A 15,181-nucleotide genomic window follows, 5' to 3' on the forward strand; every position below is an offset into this window, starting at 1 on the left:
AGATATTTAAAATAAAGAACTAAAACTAATCAATAATATGTTTTTCAGCCATATAGTCCAGCCCTAGTTGGAAGAGTCACACAGTAGATGAAGTCACCTCTCTGGTATACGAGTTGGTATCCAATTAGAATGCCGTTGGGTTCTAATGGTTTGTCCCATTCCAAGTAGAGAGAGTCCAGACTTCTGCGGTTAATCCTGAAGAACCTGGGAGCATCCGGAACTGCAAATATTTCAAGTCAGAAGAGAAAAACATGAAAAGAACATGAGAAAAGAAACAAAGAAACACGGTTAGACCAAATACTGGACATAACATTCTGCAACTAATTACTAATGACTAGTGGCTACAACAAATCTCTCAACTTTATACCATTGTTGTCCAGTCAAAGCCTTTAGGGGGCGCTGTGGTTAGTATGACTCACAGGACGGTTTGTTTAAAGGAAATAATTATGTGAGTAGTTCTGTAAATGTTATACATATCCATATCTATCATATACACTCTATCAATTTTAATTAGATATTTGAATGAGCAAAACATATGAAACATACAGGACTATAAAGGACATTTATAGCATACAGGTATGCTTTAAATGTCTTTTTCCAGTTTTACTAAAATGCATCTAAAACTAAAGACTGTCATGGTTTTAAAAGTAACTCCGTTCAAACATGTGTTCAAGTTCAGATTGAGGATGTTGTATTTTCTGAAAGTAATGTTTGTTTTTTAATAAAACACAAATATACAACAAAATCACCAACTGCTAATGTTGTTGACAGATTAGCCTGATTGAGCGCCCACAGGTGGCGACATCTTCTCCCATAACCCTGAGCAAAGGCATAAACCACAGGCGCGTACAATACGCTGAGTCGCAATTACTAGTTTGACGACAAAGAAGACAACAGGAAGTGGTAGGAGGATGATGGTTTGTTTTTGGGGGGCTGTTTTTGGACAATGTGCAGCTGGCGCCACCGGAGCAGAATCACATAATTCATAAAAAGTTGTGTCATTCCAACATGTTGAATCCATGAATGTGAATGACAGACACTGATATAACCTGAACATACCAATTAAAGGGTTGCCTGACTCTCATACGACATTGATGTTTAAGATACAGTGTGGTTCGTTGGGTCCTCACCGCCCTCTGCAGTGGTGAACTCCACATTGTTGCTGGGTAGACTCTCAAAGCGACTGTTGGCCACAACCATGAACATCTTATATTTAGAGTAGGGCACCAAGTCTTTGAGAATCCCAGACGGTTCTGGTACAGTCGTGTAGAACCCAGTGGTCTTCTTCTCCGTGGTCACCATCAGCCCTGGAACCAGACTGGACTCACGCCAGTAGTACAACTGGGAATTACGAAACAGAGGATGCATGGGTAAGATGAAAAGTCAGAAAGTAGAGGAGGACGGGGGTCTACAGTGGAGTCAGTTCTCAATTCAAAATGTTTCTCCTTCTCACTCTGTACTCTTTGAACTCCCCCTGGACAGAACTCAGATCTACAGGCTTCCAGTGGATGTTTGCTCTGGTGCTGCCAACCTTCGACACCCGCAGCTCAGAGGGTGAATCAGTGGGCTCTGAAAACAGAACCATCAGCCCATGAATGGCTCAAACTCCTGAACCATTCAGGTGTTTGTTTTTCTAAACATGAAAGGTTTTCATAAACAATTTATTTATTTTTTTTTAAATAGTTGTTGCATTTCTTATTTATACTCACTGTCCTCTCCAGAGTATCCAATGACAATGTTAGACTCGGGTCCTGATCCCAACTCATTCCTGGCCTGGATTTTGATCTCGTAAGGCACATATGTCTCAGTGTAACGAACGACGAACTTGGTGTCAGACGTGGTCACGTTGGTCCAGTCGTCCCCGGAGTCTTTCCGTCTCCACCACAAGTTGTACTGCAGGTTTGGGCCGTTTTTCTCCAGGTCACGCAGCGGCTAGAGAAACAAATCAAGCTTCAAGTTCAAGCTGCCGGCTTGACGATTTGAAACGTCTTAATGTGACGTAAAACAGAAAATAAAGAAAAAGCAGAAGGAATCTGTAAGGAGGTCAATAATAATAACAAGGTGAAAAGTTTAAAAGGTTGTGCCAAAGGATTAAGAATTTAAATATTAATAAAGTTAACATAAAATATAAAACTAGACTTACATTCAGACTTCAACTACTGTGTAAAGTTATTTCTAACTGCAAGTGGAGAAGCAGGATTGTAATGTTTATGTTTTGGTGCTTCATTAGTCTTGAATCGTGTAATGGTTTAGAATTTATTCTTTATTATTGTGATTTATTTTGATAACCAGTGCTTCTGATGCTGACACCTAAATGTTACCATAAGGATTTTCAGGCAAGCATGTAGTTCTGGCGTGCTGTACAGGGGTTAGCACGACCCACATTTGGAGGCCTGCAGTCCTCGACGCGGCCGTCGCGGGTTCGATTCCCGGACCCGGCAACATTTGCCGCATGTCTTCCCCCCTCTAACTCCCCCTTTCCTGCCAGCCTACTGTCATATAAGGGACACTAGAGCCCACAAAAAGACCCCTGGAAGGTAAAAAAATAAATAAAAAAATAAAAATAATAAGCATGTAGTTCTTATAGGTCAACAGCAGGGGGTCACTGGAGCAATCTAACTTAAGGCATGCGTTGAATTTTTTTATGTATTTTTCGGCTCTGGTGGACTTTATTTCACACTAGATTGACAGGGAAGACGGGTTTTGAGAGAGCGGAGAAGACATGGAGCAAAGGTCAACAGAGCCGGGACTCGAACCTGTGGAGGACTGAGGTCGCACGCTCTACCACCCATGCCACCCACGAGGCTGATTTCCGTTTTTAAAACTAGTTATGATCTTCCTCTTCAAATATTTTTTACTACCAATCACCCTGAATGATGAGTGATTTGCCTTACCTCCCAGGTGATCTCCATGTTGTCCTTATCGGATCCCCAACCACGTAAATCTCTGGGAATGACATCTGGGGCTGAATTTCAAAAAGATGAATAGATTTATAACAAATATGAGCAAGTAGATGTTTTCTTGCAATAATTTTTCTAACCTATGTTAATAAACACGATGGCGTGTGCTCTTGTGTTTCCCATGTTAAGGACTGGCTAAGATAAAATGGGGCCGCTGAGTGTCATCCCAGGCAAACATGGTGTTATTGATTACTAGGTAACTTTGATCAAATTACCATTTTTTACAAATCTTCACCGGGGGTGCCACACGGTACTGTTTGTTGAGATCTTTACTAAATAAAGAACTGTCCCTGTACAGCAAATGAAATATTTGACCAAATCATCGTCTGGCTCAAGCCAGAGGCACACGCAGAATGTGATTTTAGATTTGATGCTACTTACGTGCCGCGGTGGTTTTGTACCGAGGTGAGGGCTGACTAGGTTGACTCGGACCCACTGAGTTAATGGCAATGACCCTGAACTGATAATTGACATTGGGGGCAAGCTGCAGGATGACAGAGTTGAGGTCCCCGCGGAAAGAGGACAGGTCCTGCCATCTGCCCGGCTCCCAGCGGTTCTCCTCGAACTGGACCAAGAACTCTGCAGAAAGCACAACGGGCTTCAGAATGACACCATGTAAGGATGACACAGTAATAATCCAAAGTCGTTCGAAGGTGTTACACTTCCTGTCTGACAGTAAGCAAACTAAAATATGGCTTTCATCCTTGGGGGCAGCCTCTTACCTCCAGTGGTCATTGTACGAGAGGCAGGGGTAACAAGTGCTAGTTCACCATTGTGACATAAGCTGCATTTACATTAAGCATAAAATCACACAATATGAAACTACAACATTAAATTCGCTTAATGGAAATACAGAAATTTAGAAAAAGTTGGCTTTTTCGATAAAGTGTTTTTGAGCAAGGGATGACTTGGCTTTTCAGCCGTATTGACATAGATGCATTTTGCAAAACTGCACTGTAAGCACTTTTTTTGCATCACACTAGTCATGTGATCAACAGCCAGATGTTGCTACTGGCAGAAACAACAAACAATACGACCGGAAGTAGTAGGAGAATGATGACTTGTTTTAGTTTTTCTCACAATGTGCAGCTTCACACAATTCATATAAAAGCTGTGTGTCATTCCTATGTGTTGCTGTTCTTTAAAATCATAGACCACAATTTCCCCAAAACACTGCATACTTAACCGCTGCCGAGTAGGCGGAGTTTGCCACTACAATGACTAAATAAAACACTGACATCTCCTCTGATGTCTCATCGATGACGAGCGCTAACGCCATGACTGAGTTATGAAAATGTCTTGTGTTTACATCTGTCGCTGCCAAGATTCTAATCACTTATCGCCTGAACAACCACGTGATTTTAATCTCCTTTTTTTCTTATTTAATGGAAACACCTCGATTGCAAAGTTGTGTTTTTTTCGACATTAGCCAAATATAGACCAAGATCTGCACCAATTTGTAATGGAAATGCCATAATTGTGACACAAAAACGTACACACTCGCACTCTCCGCCACAGGCAACCTTTATACGAAAAGGCTGTTGACCTAACGTGAAAGCTTTTTAGCTGAGAGAGGAAGAATACACCTCACAGAAAGGACAGGTTCACCCGGCCACAACGTACCTGTGACAGGACTCCTGCGGTCGTTCCCAGGAATCCAGGTGAGGCGAACACTACGGGCTGATGGGTCTGACAGGTCCAGATCTATTGGTGGATCTGGACGGTCTGCAGAGAAACACAGGATAACACTGTTCATAAGCACACACACACAACAACCTTCATTCATGGCATACTGTACACTAGGACTGCCTATATTTGGTTAGACAAACAAAACCTTTAGAAAATAAATAAAACAGAACAAAAACAAAAACCATAGAAGTAATAAAAGATCATAAAATTAGTCTTGAACTCTTTTCAACTGAAGGGCCAAAGGAAAAAAAAAACTTTCACAGATATTTAATTAATTATGTTATTCCAACAATTGGAAATGTTATTTTGTTCATCACAACTGCAAACATTGGCACATATTATTGGAATTTTATGTGATAGGCCAAAACAAACCAAAGTGCATACTTATGAAGAAAATTTGTTAGAGGCACCAAAGGACACATAGCCTTAGCAACAATGAAATGTACTTTTTTATTTTGCCAGGAAGTCTCTTGAGACAACATCTCTTTTTCAAGGAAGACCTGGAAATTGTGCTCATCAAAGCACAAATTCATCTGTAGCAAGACTCAGTGATTTCCACAGACAATCTGACTGAGTGGACACTTTTGTAAAGATGAATGAGCAACAAGGTGAGTCCCAAAACACATCATTAGCTTGTAGCTTTTCCCACTAAAATCAGATTTTTAGCTGGCACGGGATCAACCGTCCATCGTCCATCCGTCAACGCACCACCAGACTATGAACCAGAAATCCTGCCAGAGTAAACACAAACCGGACCGCCAGTAAACCCAAAAGCTGCTCCAACAAGATCACACTTTCACTGTTTCATTTTTCTGTACTTTTGAGCTCCCATTGTGGATAAGTAGTATACTACTATTTTCTTTTTTTTTACAAGTAAAAGATTTAAATTAGTATTTTTTTTCCCCCAAAGCAGATGCATTTTATTTTGCCACCGTGTCTCACTTCCTGTCTGACTGGTGACAGTCTCAGGGAATCGCTGGCAGCTTGCTAGGGTCCTTTCACTTTAAGGCATTGTAACTACTGCCAACATCATCCGACCTTATTTTCCGTCGGATCGGATGCCAGAACAGATCCGGTATGTTTTGGGCCTAAGTCTTTAGATGTAGAGACACATATATTACATTATTTTCATATTTGTACAATGCCGTGCCTCATTTGACTTCTGCGTCACAATTCTGTTCTGCTTTGGACAGACACATAAAAATCCCAATAAAATATAAAAATTGTGATTTTAATGGGACAAAACATAAAATAGGAGGAAAATTTCAAATGCTGCAGATGTAGAGAGGGAAGCAAAAACATAAAGTAGATAATAAGGCATCAGGACATAAAAAAACAAAACACAGAAGAGCTTCCAGCTGAGCCATGTGTTACCTGGAGGCAAGGCACTAAAGACTGAGGGGTTGAGGAAGGCGTCCTCTGTGGGTCAGGAGGTGGGGATAAAGGTTAGATTAGTTAGGTTAGTCTACAAGCCAAGAAACAGCAAAGAAGAACAACATTAAAATATAACTTGAGTAACGTTACTATTGAGTTGTATGTAGCTTCTGATAAAGACATTCATTTCATGTGGAGCTTAGAAGATGATTAAATAGATTACCTTCTTTAATTTGCTACATCTCAATCCATGTGTTGTCTTCTTGAAGCTAATTGCTATTTAGCTAAATGCAAGGCTGGAAGATTTAGTGTTTTCTACAAGTTATTCAAACTAGCTGGCTTCACTACAAACAACACGTTATTATTCTATCATCGAGTTCTTCTTGGATGAGATACACACTGTTGTACTGTTGGTAATGTGTATTTTCTTCAGATAATTCATTCCATCACTATGCACAGTGATCTACTCTACAGCTATGAGTCTATGTGAAGACACTGAGTTAGCTGGATTGTACTTAATGAACATCACTGGTACAGGGAGTTGTGTTTCTGTCAGATCACACCAATGCTTTGCAGCACCGTTCTATACACTAGTGTACCTAAGACAGTGAGGCGGGCTGAGGCTGAGTCCTGGTCTATCTCAGATTTAACAGTGCAGGTGTAAATTCCCTCATCGTTCTCACTGACAGACGGGATGGTCAGGGACTCTTCATCCTTCTTCAGCCTGGAGGACAGAAAACGGATCGGCTGTTAACTAACATCCAGCACTGAAAATTACAGTAGAGTGGCACATGACTAAATTGTAGGCCCTCTGCTTTTTTCCTTGCATATGATCGGATTGATTAGTGACAATCTGGATTACAGTTGCAACTTAGATCAATCGTAGCCCAGCAGTGAACATTTACGCGCTGCTCCGTGACGTTGGGGTAATCATGCTTTTTCTGTAGCCACACCTCAACTGTGGAACCTGCTTCTACTAGATCTCCAGTCTGTAACTGAACAAAATCTTTTTAAATCAACGCTAACAATGTTTTTCTATTCAGACCTTTACAAAATTAAAAATGTGACACCAATTATGGTTGTATGTACTTGGATTTTTCTACTTTCTGCCTTGTTTTAAACTTTTTGTTTTCTTGTATATGTTGAGTTTGTCAAGCACTTTGGTCATCAATATTGTGGATGCTTAAAGGATTGTATAAATGACTGATTGATGGATCAATCGACTGCTTGGCTGGTTGGTTGGTTGAATTTGATGCAACCTCCACAGTCTGGCAACTGGAAGGACGGAAAGCCTGCCTACATTAATGACCTTGGCCCGACTGAACACTAGAAAGGTCAAGATCTGCTGTTTGTTGGTCGCAGTGACCAACACAACCACACTGCTAGTGTTAACTTGCTGCCAATGCTGGTTGAGAATTGAGATGTCATCCCACAGGAGTGTGTGACCAAGCTGGTGGGCAGGATGAGGAGGCGTTTCAGGTTGTTGTGGTATTGTGTATGACTGAGCAACATACCTATTTCTTAAATAACTACATTGTTAAATCGCCAAAGTATCTTGCTTCTTCAAACTTTAATCACCCGATTCAATAAACGACACCCAACGGCAGGATGAGTTGTTTAGCCGAGAGAGTTTTTTATGGTCGCAATCCATAAACTGAACTCTACTTTTCTTTACTAATGAGGGACCATTTAAAGAGAAATACACAATCTTTCAGATTTATTGACAAACTGGAGACATTATATTACAACAAGCTCAAAATTAACCAAACACTTATTGGGCTGAGTATGTGATGACTACATTCAAATAGTACGTGGACTGACGTGCAGCAAAAATCCCATCCAGGAAACAAATTTAAATCCAAATTGTTCTGACTCTGATATAAACTTTACAAAAGGAGACTTAATAGGTAAAAACAATCAGGTGTTATACCTCCATCCCAGATCCAGGCGCTCTCCGTCCTTGGTCCAGGTCACCTTGGTGGGCAGGCTGGGGTCCGACACCACCTTACAGTGGAAGCTAGCTTTAGAGCCCCTCAAAACTGACTGGTGCGTGGGAGCTTGAATTATACGAGTAGGCTCTAAATCAGAGTTAAAATGACAGAACAAACAGTAGAAATAGGCACACTGACAGTCACATAGTATGACATCTAAACATCTTTGAGCGATTTCATCAACACATCTCCATATCAAACTCTGTTTTACTAAAAGCCTTTCTCCCACTCGCCCTCCTCTGGCTCCTTCTCGTTCAGGAATCACAGACTAGTCAAAGTGGTTCACTCCCCTTAACACCTTCACCTCCAACAGAAAAGGAATAACATTTATCTGAAGAGGAGGGGCATGATCGACTGGTAGAAACAAAGTTCTGAGGAAATAAAATAAAACAATTAATTACAGACCACTTCTAGATCAGTAATTACCGAGTACAGAACTCAGATATCGTAAAATGTACTTCCATAAAAAATATTCACTCAGTCAGTTTTAATCACTGTAGATGATTTTCACTGATGAGTTTAAACTACCAGTCCGTCCAAAACTCTTTTCTGTATCTGTTTTTCATTTGAGTTTTGAAAGATGAAGCCATTTTTTCCCACCACCTGTTAAGTACTGGGCTTAACAGGTGGTTAACAGACACCATCATGAATTTCTGATGGCGTCTCGCTTTTCTTCTATTTAACAAAAAGAATCTTTCCTGATGTCTTCTAATTGTATTAAACTTGGAATGCAAATGGACACACAAGGTACATCAAGAAAAGGCGCCGAAGAGCTTGACTTGCCCCGAAACAGCAGGCTATTTGGCACAGGGAAGGAAAGTGACTGCTCAAACGATCGTGACAGTTAGTGTTTAAGCAATACAATGTCTGACCTTTGACCTCCAGCTGGACCTGGTTCTCAGCGTTGCCCAACATGTTGTTAGCCACACAGGTGTAGATGCCCTCATCCTCCTTTCGAGCATGTTTTATCTCCAGGGTGCCGTTGACGTAGACCCGGTACTGACCCCCATCCAGCCCACTGCCCTGGCCATTCTTAAACCTTCAGAGTAAAGGTGAAGGTTAGCTTGGGTTAACTAAAAAATTCCCTAAAACACATTAACACTAACCAATCCGATATAGCTATAAATTTAAAATACGAAACATCAACAATAAAAAGCATTACAGAGACACAGGACTTACGTACAGCTGAAATGTGCGACCTGTCAGTGACTCGGTAAGTCATTCTAAATCGCAGGAGCTGTGTTGGTTTGGAAAAACTATGAGATGCTCACCAGCGAAGCTCGGGTAAAGGAGAGCCAAAGAAAGGGCAGTTGAGGAAGGTTCGGTTGTTCATGATGACTTTGATTAACTGATTTTTGGGTCCCAGCATCCGTGGAGCCATGTCTGTAACATGGAAGCTAAAGGTGACAATACTGAAACAATGGCAGAGAGTTGCAAAGTCATTGAGACACTTTTTAACTTTTCTAAGAAATAAAATCTTGGTGTGCTTAGGAGGTTGAACAAACAAACTGGTCCTGATATAAAGTTTTATTGATTTACAGTTTTGTTTCGTTCCTGGCATTTTGTGGACTTTATGCAGGAGCAGCTGCAGCTTTTGGTCATGTTCACTCAATTCATAGAATAAAAGATCCATGTTAATTTTGCTCAAACATATGCTTAAAAACTGATCATTTTAATTATATATACACACAGACATATATAGATATATGTAGCTTTACAAACTACTAAACTAATTCCTTTAACTTATTCTGTTTTTGACCTACATTTTTACATTGTTTTCAAACATACTTCCCCTTCAGTTCAGCTAATTTCAGTTCCCACTACTCTGCCTGAACATGGCCGCCCTCCTTCCCGCGTCTCACCGAGAACACTGACGAAGGCGTTGGCCAGCAGGTAGCCGTGCTGGTTGGAGGCGTTGCACTGGTAGACCGCACTGCTTCCGATCTGCACCCCGCGGAACATAATGGTGTCACCCAGAACTTCTCTGTTTGCGCTTGTTGGAGTTTCTGTGATCTCTGGAAAAAGAGAAACGTAAGGAGAAAAGGAAGAGAACAAAGTATAAAGATAGCCAAAATGCCAAAGAAAGGGGAGCATTTTTACAGCTTAAAACTTTCTCTAGAACAGATTTTATTCATCCGTTCATCCATTTTCTGACCTCAGTTAATCTATGAGGTCAGATTAACCTCATAGATTAATGAGGTTAATCATTAATCTATGAGGTTAATTATTTTGACTTTCCAATCATGTTGAACAAGAAAGGAGTGTGTTCCAGGTGAGGCCTTAAAATATGCCCTCAGGTGAGCCTCTAAGTCAGGGGTGTCAAAGTCAAATGGACGGAGGGCCAAATAAAAAATTTAGCTACAAGCTGAGGGCCGGACTGATCAAATGTTCATTGAAATTTTTTTAAATGACGCATATAGTCTAGTGAACCTAATTGAACCTACTGAAAACCTAACAAATATATTCCAATATGATCAGATAAATAAAGCAATATTTTCTTATGGCTCTGTCAGTAATCTTTAATTTTCAACAGACACAACTGAAATATTTTTTAAATATAATTGGATTGAAATACAATAAAATAAAGTGCAAAACTCTATTAATCAAAAACAACACTTTCATCAAGGAGAAGTAATATGCAGTGAAAACAAATATTAAACTTTAACTTTTAAACTTGAACTGAGTAAAAACTCTAAATATAAACTCTAAACCTTGTTTGAAACCCCCGGTTCTCAGTGTCCACCTTCCTTTTTGCCATTTTTGATGGGTATCTGAAAGTTAATTTTACAGTTATGCTGATGACTGCTGATGACTGCTAGAAGCGACACGTCCCTTCTAGACCGGACGTGTCGCCGGCGACGCATCTAAATTTGCAGTACCGTAATTCCGCCACACGTAGCGCTAAGTGGAAAAATTCCAACGGTTTCTGAAAGGGGAGACGTTGCACTTTCCAGCAAGTATCGGGTGAATACGGTAACTTCGCAGCTGAGCTGCAGAGAGTGTAATTAATCCGGGGAGCACTCGTTTAATAGACGGTATATTTCGGCAATAACTTGGTGGATATTGAAAGTTCCGGTTGTTATGGATACATGGGTAAGTACATCATCTCACAGAACATTTAAAGAACTACTTACAGTTCAAATAAGGAAGATATTTTTTTTCAGACGGGGTGCCGGCTTGCTGCGGTCTGCGGGCCGGTTCTAATAATAAATCAAGATCATCCCAGGGGCCGTAAAAAATCTTCTCGCGGGCCGGATGTGGCCCGCGGGCCTTGACTCTGACATATGTGCTCTAAGTCAGGGGTTTTCAAAGTATGAAAGGGTGAGCCCCCCTCCAAGGAGCCCAATGCCTGCTGCGCCTCCCCGCGGAGGGGGGTGGAGTGTAAAAACTCCACCTTCAGCCCCGCTCTGGCCAAAACCAGTGATGGCATAGTTACTTTGAAAAAGTAACTTTAATCGGACTACTGATTACTCCTGGAAAAAGTAACTTAGTTATATTACTGATTACTTGACTTGGAAAGTAACTAAGTTACACTAAAAGTAACTTTTTAGTTACTTTCAGCAGCTGCTAACAACAACGCTCCGCCTCCTGTGAAAATCACATTGATCTTTGCTAATACTTAATTGGAAGTTATTTTATAATGGTAACATTAACAATGTGTCTCCACTGATAAGGTTGAACTGAAGAGGAGATTGTAGAAAAAATAAAAAACGTGAGTAATTTGTGTGGTCCACTGTTGTCTGGAAAACTCAAAGAAGGATTTAAAGCCCCCCCTCCCCCCAGCCTCCAGATTCTGCGTTACGCCCCTGAGTTTGATGTCAGCGCAGCGCAGCACACTGAGCTCCTCCTGCAGCTCCACAGCTCCGATGGCTGCGACACTTACCGTAATATTAATAATTATAACGGTGCTAACTTGCCATTATAACTATTGCCAACTACGGACACGTTTATTCGTGGCTGTTTTCACGTTTATTGCGCTGTTCATATTGGTTTCGATGTTTGCAGTTTTCTGGAGCGCAACGCGAAGCTCGACGTCATTGAGAGGTAATACATTAACTTGACATTAACAAAGACACAGCGGGACGGATCATCCGGGAAATGATGAACAGGGAGAGACTGACTAAAACTACCTTAATGACGGACAAATTCTGGGATTTATTGAGTCTCTGCTTATTTCCAAGCCCAAATGAGCAACTTCACGTTCAAAAACGAGCCCAAAAAGGCGCGACCCGCCGCTCATTAAACTTGCAAGTGACTTTTAAAAGATGAAGCCCAAAGCCGCTTATAATAATCGGACTTGGCGACAGAAACTGAAAATAGTTCCAGTTTTTCCACCAACAAAATGCGCATCTCCCTCCATTGTTTACATTTCTGTCGCATAGAGACGTCGGTCACTCGACAAGACGCGTAGAGGAAATACGATTAAATAACAAAAGAAGATAGTAACGCAAAAATGATTTTGATAAGTAACTGTAGTCTGACTACTGGATTTGAAATAGCAACGCGTTAGATTACTCGTTACGGGAAAAAGTGGTCCGACGTCAGAAACGTTACTGACATCACTGGCCAAAATATCCTCTAAGGTGGGAAACATTTCCACTGATCCCCGCTCCACACGCGCACCCCACAGTACCAACTTTTTCCTAAATCCACAGAGTTGATCGTGTGCGTAAAAGACGTTTCTCTCACATCAGTAGACAGCAAGCAGATAGCTTTTCCGGTTTACTTTTTCCCTCGCACCGCGCCTCCCCTAAAGTGCTCTGGCGCCCCCCAGGGGAGGCGCGCCTCACACTTTGAAAACCGCCGCTCTAAGTAATGCCAAGATGGCAGCTGACCTATCAGAAGCATCTGAAGCCATGACATCATCACGTAGGAGATGACATCATCTCCTACGTCAATTGTTCACTGTCCATTGCTTAGACAGATAACTATCATTATGTATGTGAGTTCCTGATTTCGAAGACATTAACAAATAAATAAATAAATAAATAAATAAATAAATAAATAAATAAATAAATAAATAAATAAATAAATAAATAAATAAATAAATGTCTTTCTCTCATTATTGTGGAAAGTTTGGTCTGATTTAACTTCAGAAAATGAGGACAAAAAAAGTCTTTTCATTGGTAGCCTGTAGATTTTTGCTTATGTAACACAAACCATACAAGATCTAGAGCTTCCCGATAAGAAATATTTTTTGTTATATTTTTAAGATGAGAGGTCACTGAGAACCAGATTATAACTGCAACATTGCAACATGTTCGCTAGACATTAACTTCCCCCTGTTGAATGGGATACAGAACCCACAGAGCTAATAATATGGGACACTTTTCTCTATCTCTTTAAATGTCTAAAATAGTGATCAGATTTATTATGGCACGTGGAGACATCACATAAAAATGATCCTGTATAGTTAAATGTGGCTCTTCTCAAGTCGGATTAAACTAATCACTGAAGGTGCATTTGCCCCAGATTTAACAAAAGCAACAAAGAACTAAGAGTAAAACAAAACCAGTCAAAAAAGAAGCCGTACTGTTTATTGGCACGCCGTTCATAAGCCACTGGATGTTGGGCTTGGGGTTGCCGTTGGCTCGACACACCAGGCGGCCATTTTCCTCTGGGGCCAGCACCAGGTTTGTGGGTTTGTCTAACCAGTAAGGAGCAGCTGTGGGGGCAAAAAAGGAGCCAGGTTAGCCTAATAACACAGGTTCCTTCATTTTGTTTCAACAAGCACCGTCTCATCCTCACCTTTAACTTGGACATCGATGGAATGGCGTATACTGCCCAGACGGTTGTCTGCCATGCAGACATACTCCCCAGCATCCTCCTCTGACACACTGAGAATTTTCAGAGTCTTATTGAAGTTCTCAAACTTCACCTTTTGTGCTGGCAGGTCTCCTCCTCTCTTAAACCACTTGATGGAGGGAGTCGGACTGCAAGGAAAACGGGCGGAGAGAGACACGTGTAAAACTTTGACGTGATAACTCTGTTTTTTGGATTACATCTAATATAGCAAGAAGAAACAAAGTATCTCTAACCCTAACAGACGGGTTGAAACTCTGTTTACCTCTATTAACCAAATACTTCAAACATTGTCTGGACTATGTGTATGCTTTAAATCTTCAGTATGCAAATGTTCTAAAAAAATAAAATAAAATAAATAAATAAAAAGTATGTATGTATGTATGTATATTTTAAAATTTCCTCTCACTTGTACTGTATATATGCAGATGCATTGTTATGTGTGTGTTTGTGCTCACAGCCCAGCAGCGATACACTCCAGCAGCAATTGCTCATCTCGTAGCACCATTTTGGAGCTCCCACTCCCTTCAGGAGACTGGAAGGTCGGCGGCGTCTCTGCTACTTTGCGGCCTGAAAATGAGAGACGATGGCAGGTTGATATGGGGACAAACACATTGATTGTCCCTGCAGCGTGAGTCGCGTCCGACCAGCAGCTGAACATCCTCCCTCTCACGTCATCTAACAATATTATTCCGATCATTTCCTCGTGGCTGGGTTTCGCCTGAGGAAGAAGCTAACATCCTCGCTCCTGTCTGACAGGAAGACATTAGAAAAGACAGATACAGCACAGGGCTCATTCATCTCCACTCTCATTGGGTTAGAAAAGCAGTACAACAAATTAGCCAAGCATTTGGAAACATATTTAAGTTCATTCCTAATTAGCCATTGGTGCACTGATGAAAAATGATAGTAATAATTTCCGGAAAAAAAAAGAAGAAAAAACGACCTTGATCTTTTTTGTTTTTATGCATGTTAAAGTTAAAAGAAAGCATTTTATTTTTATTCTATTTTATGGTGATTGCCCCAGTCTGTTCTCCAGCTGAAACTTGAGTTATTAATGCTACTCATCTGAAACAAACCTGGTTAATCCAGGTGACATCTGATCATCTGATTTGGTAATAGAAATGTCTCCATTACCATAGGTCACAGGAAGTTATCCTGTGTGAGATCTGAACTCATAATGCCCCAGTTCAACACCACAACTAGATCTAATTATTGTAGGTTTGTAAAAAAACACATCATTCACCTGGAGGAGGAAATGTTTCTATTACAAAGAATAGAAAGTGGTCATTTACTTTACCACTCAAAGGCCATAAATTACAATCGATCAACAATAAAGACTGTTTTAATCTAACAGAAGCTGCG

At 40.8% G+C, this 15,181-nt stretch overlaps 1 protein-coding gene across 26 annotated transcripts in view; it reads right to left on the minus strand.

Annotated features, from left to right (window-relative positions):
• nfasca (neurofascin homolog (chicken) a) overlaps positions 1 to 15,181 on the minus strand; it is a 137,710-nt gene that overhangs the window by 39,605 nt on the left and 82,924 nt on the right. For 23 of the 26 annotated variants that reach the window (XR_006371018.1, XR_006371016.1, XR_006371014.1 and 20 more), the window contains 16 exons: positions 14,275 to 14,386; positions 13,763 to 13,947; positions 13,548 to 13,679; positions 9,877 to 10,029; positions 9,286 to 9,397; positions 8,887 to 9,053; positions 7,954 to 8,101; positions 6,623 to 6,747; positions 6,024 to 6,068; positions 4,584 to 4,685; positions 3,342 to 3,539; positions 2,895 to 2,965; positions 1,710 to 1,932; positions 1,454 to 1,569; positions 1,131 to 1,341; positions 98 to 220 (listed from right to left, as the gene is read on the minus strand). Coding sequence is in view for 20 of the 26 variants with exons in the window: in XM_044121430.1 (XP_043977365.1) it covers positions 98 to 220; positions 1,131 to 1,341; positions 1,454 to 1,569; positions 1,710 to 1,932; positions 2,895 to 2,965; positions 3,342 to 3,539; positions 4,584 to 4,685; positions 6,024 to 6,068; positions 6,623 to 6,747; positions 7,954 to 8,101; positions 8,887 to 9,053; positions 9,286 to 9,397; positions 9,877 to 10,029; positions 13,548 to 13,679; positions 13,763 to 13,947; positions 14,275 to 14,386 (2,223 nt within the window). In the remaining 6 variants the exon portion in view is untranslated. The remainder of the gene's footprint in view (positions 1 to 97; positions 221 to 1,130; positions 1,342 to 1,453; positions 1,570 to 1,709; positions 1,933 to 2,894; positions 2,966 to 3,341; positions 3,540 to 4,583; positions 4,686 to 6,023; positions 6,069 to 6,622; positions 6,748 to 7,953; positions 8,102 to 8,886; positions 9,054 to 9,285; positions 9,398 to 9,876; positions 10,030 to 13,547; positions 13,680 to 13,762; positions 13,948 to 14,274; positions 14,387 to 15,181) is intronic. The other 3 variants (XM_044121437.1, XM_044121450.1, XM_044121448.1) reach the window with 1 other exon arrangement.

This window comes from Gambusia affinis, linkage group LG07, assembly GCF_019740435.1.
Source record: "Gambusia affinis linkage group LG07, SWU_Gaff_1.0, whole genome shotgun sequence".
NCBI lineage: Eukaryota > Metazoa > Chordata > Actinopteri > Cyprinodontiformes > Poeciliidae > Gambusia > Gambusia affinis.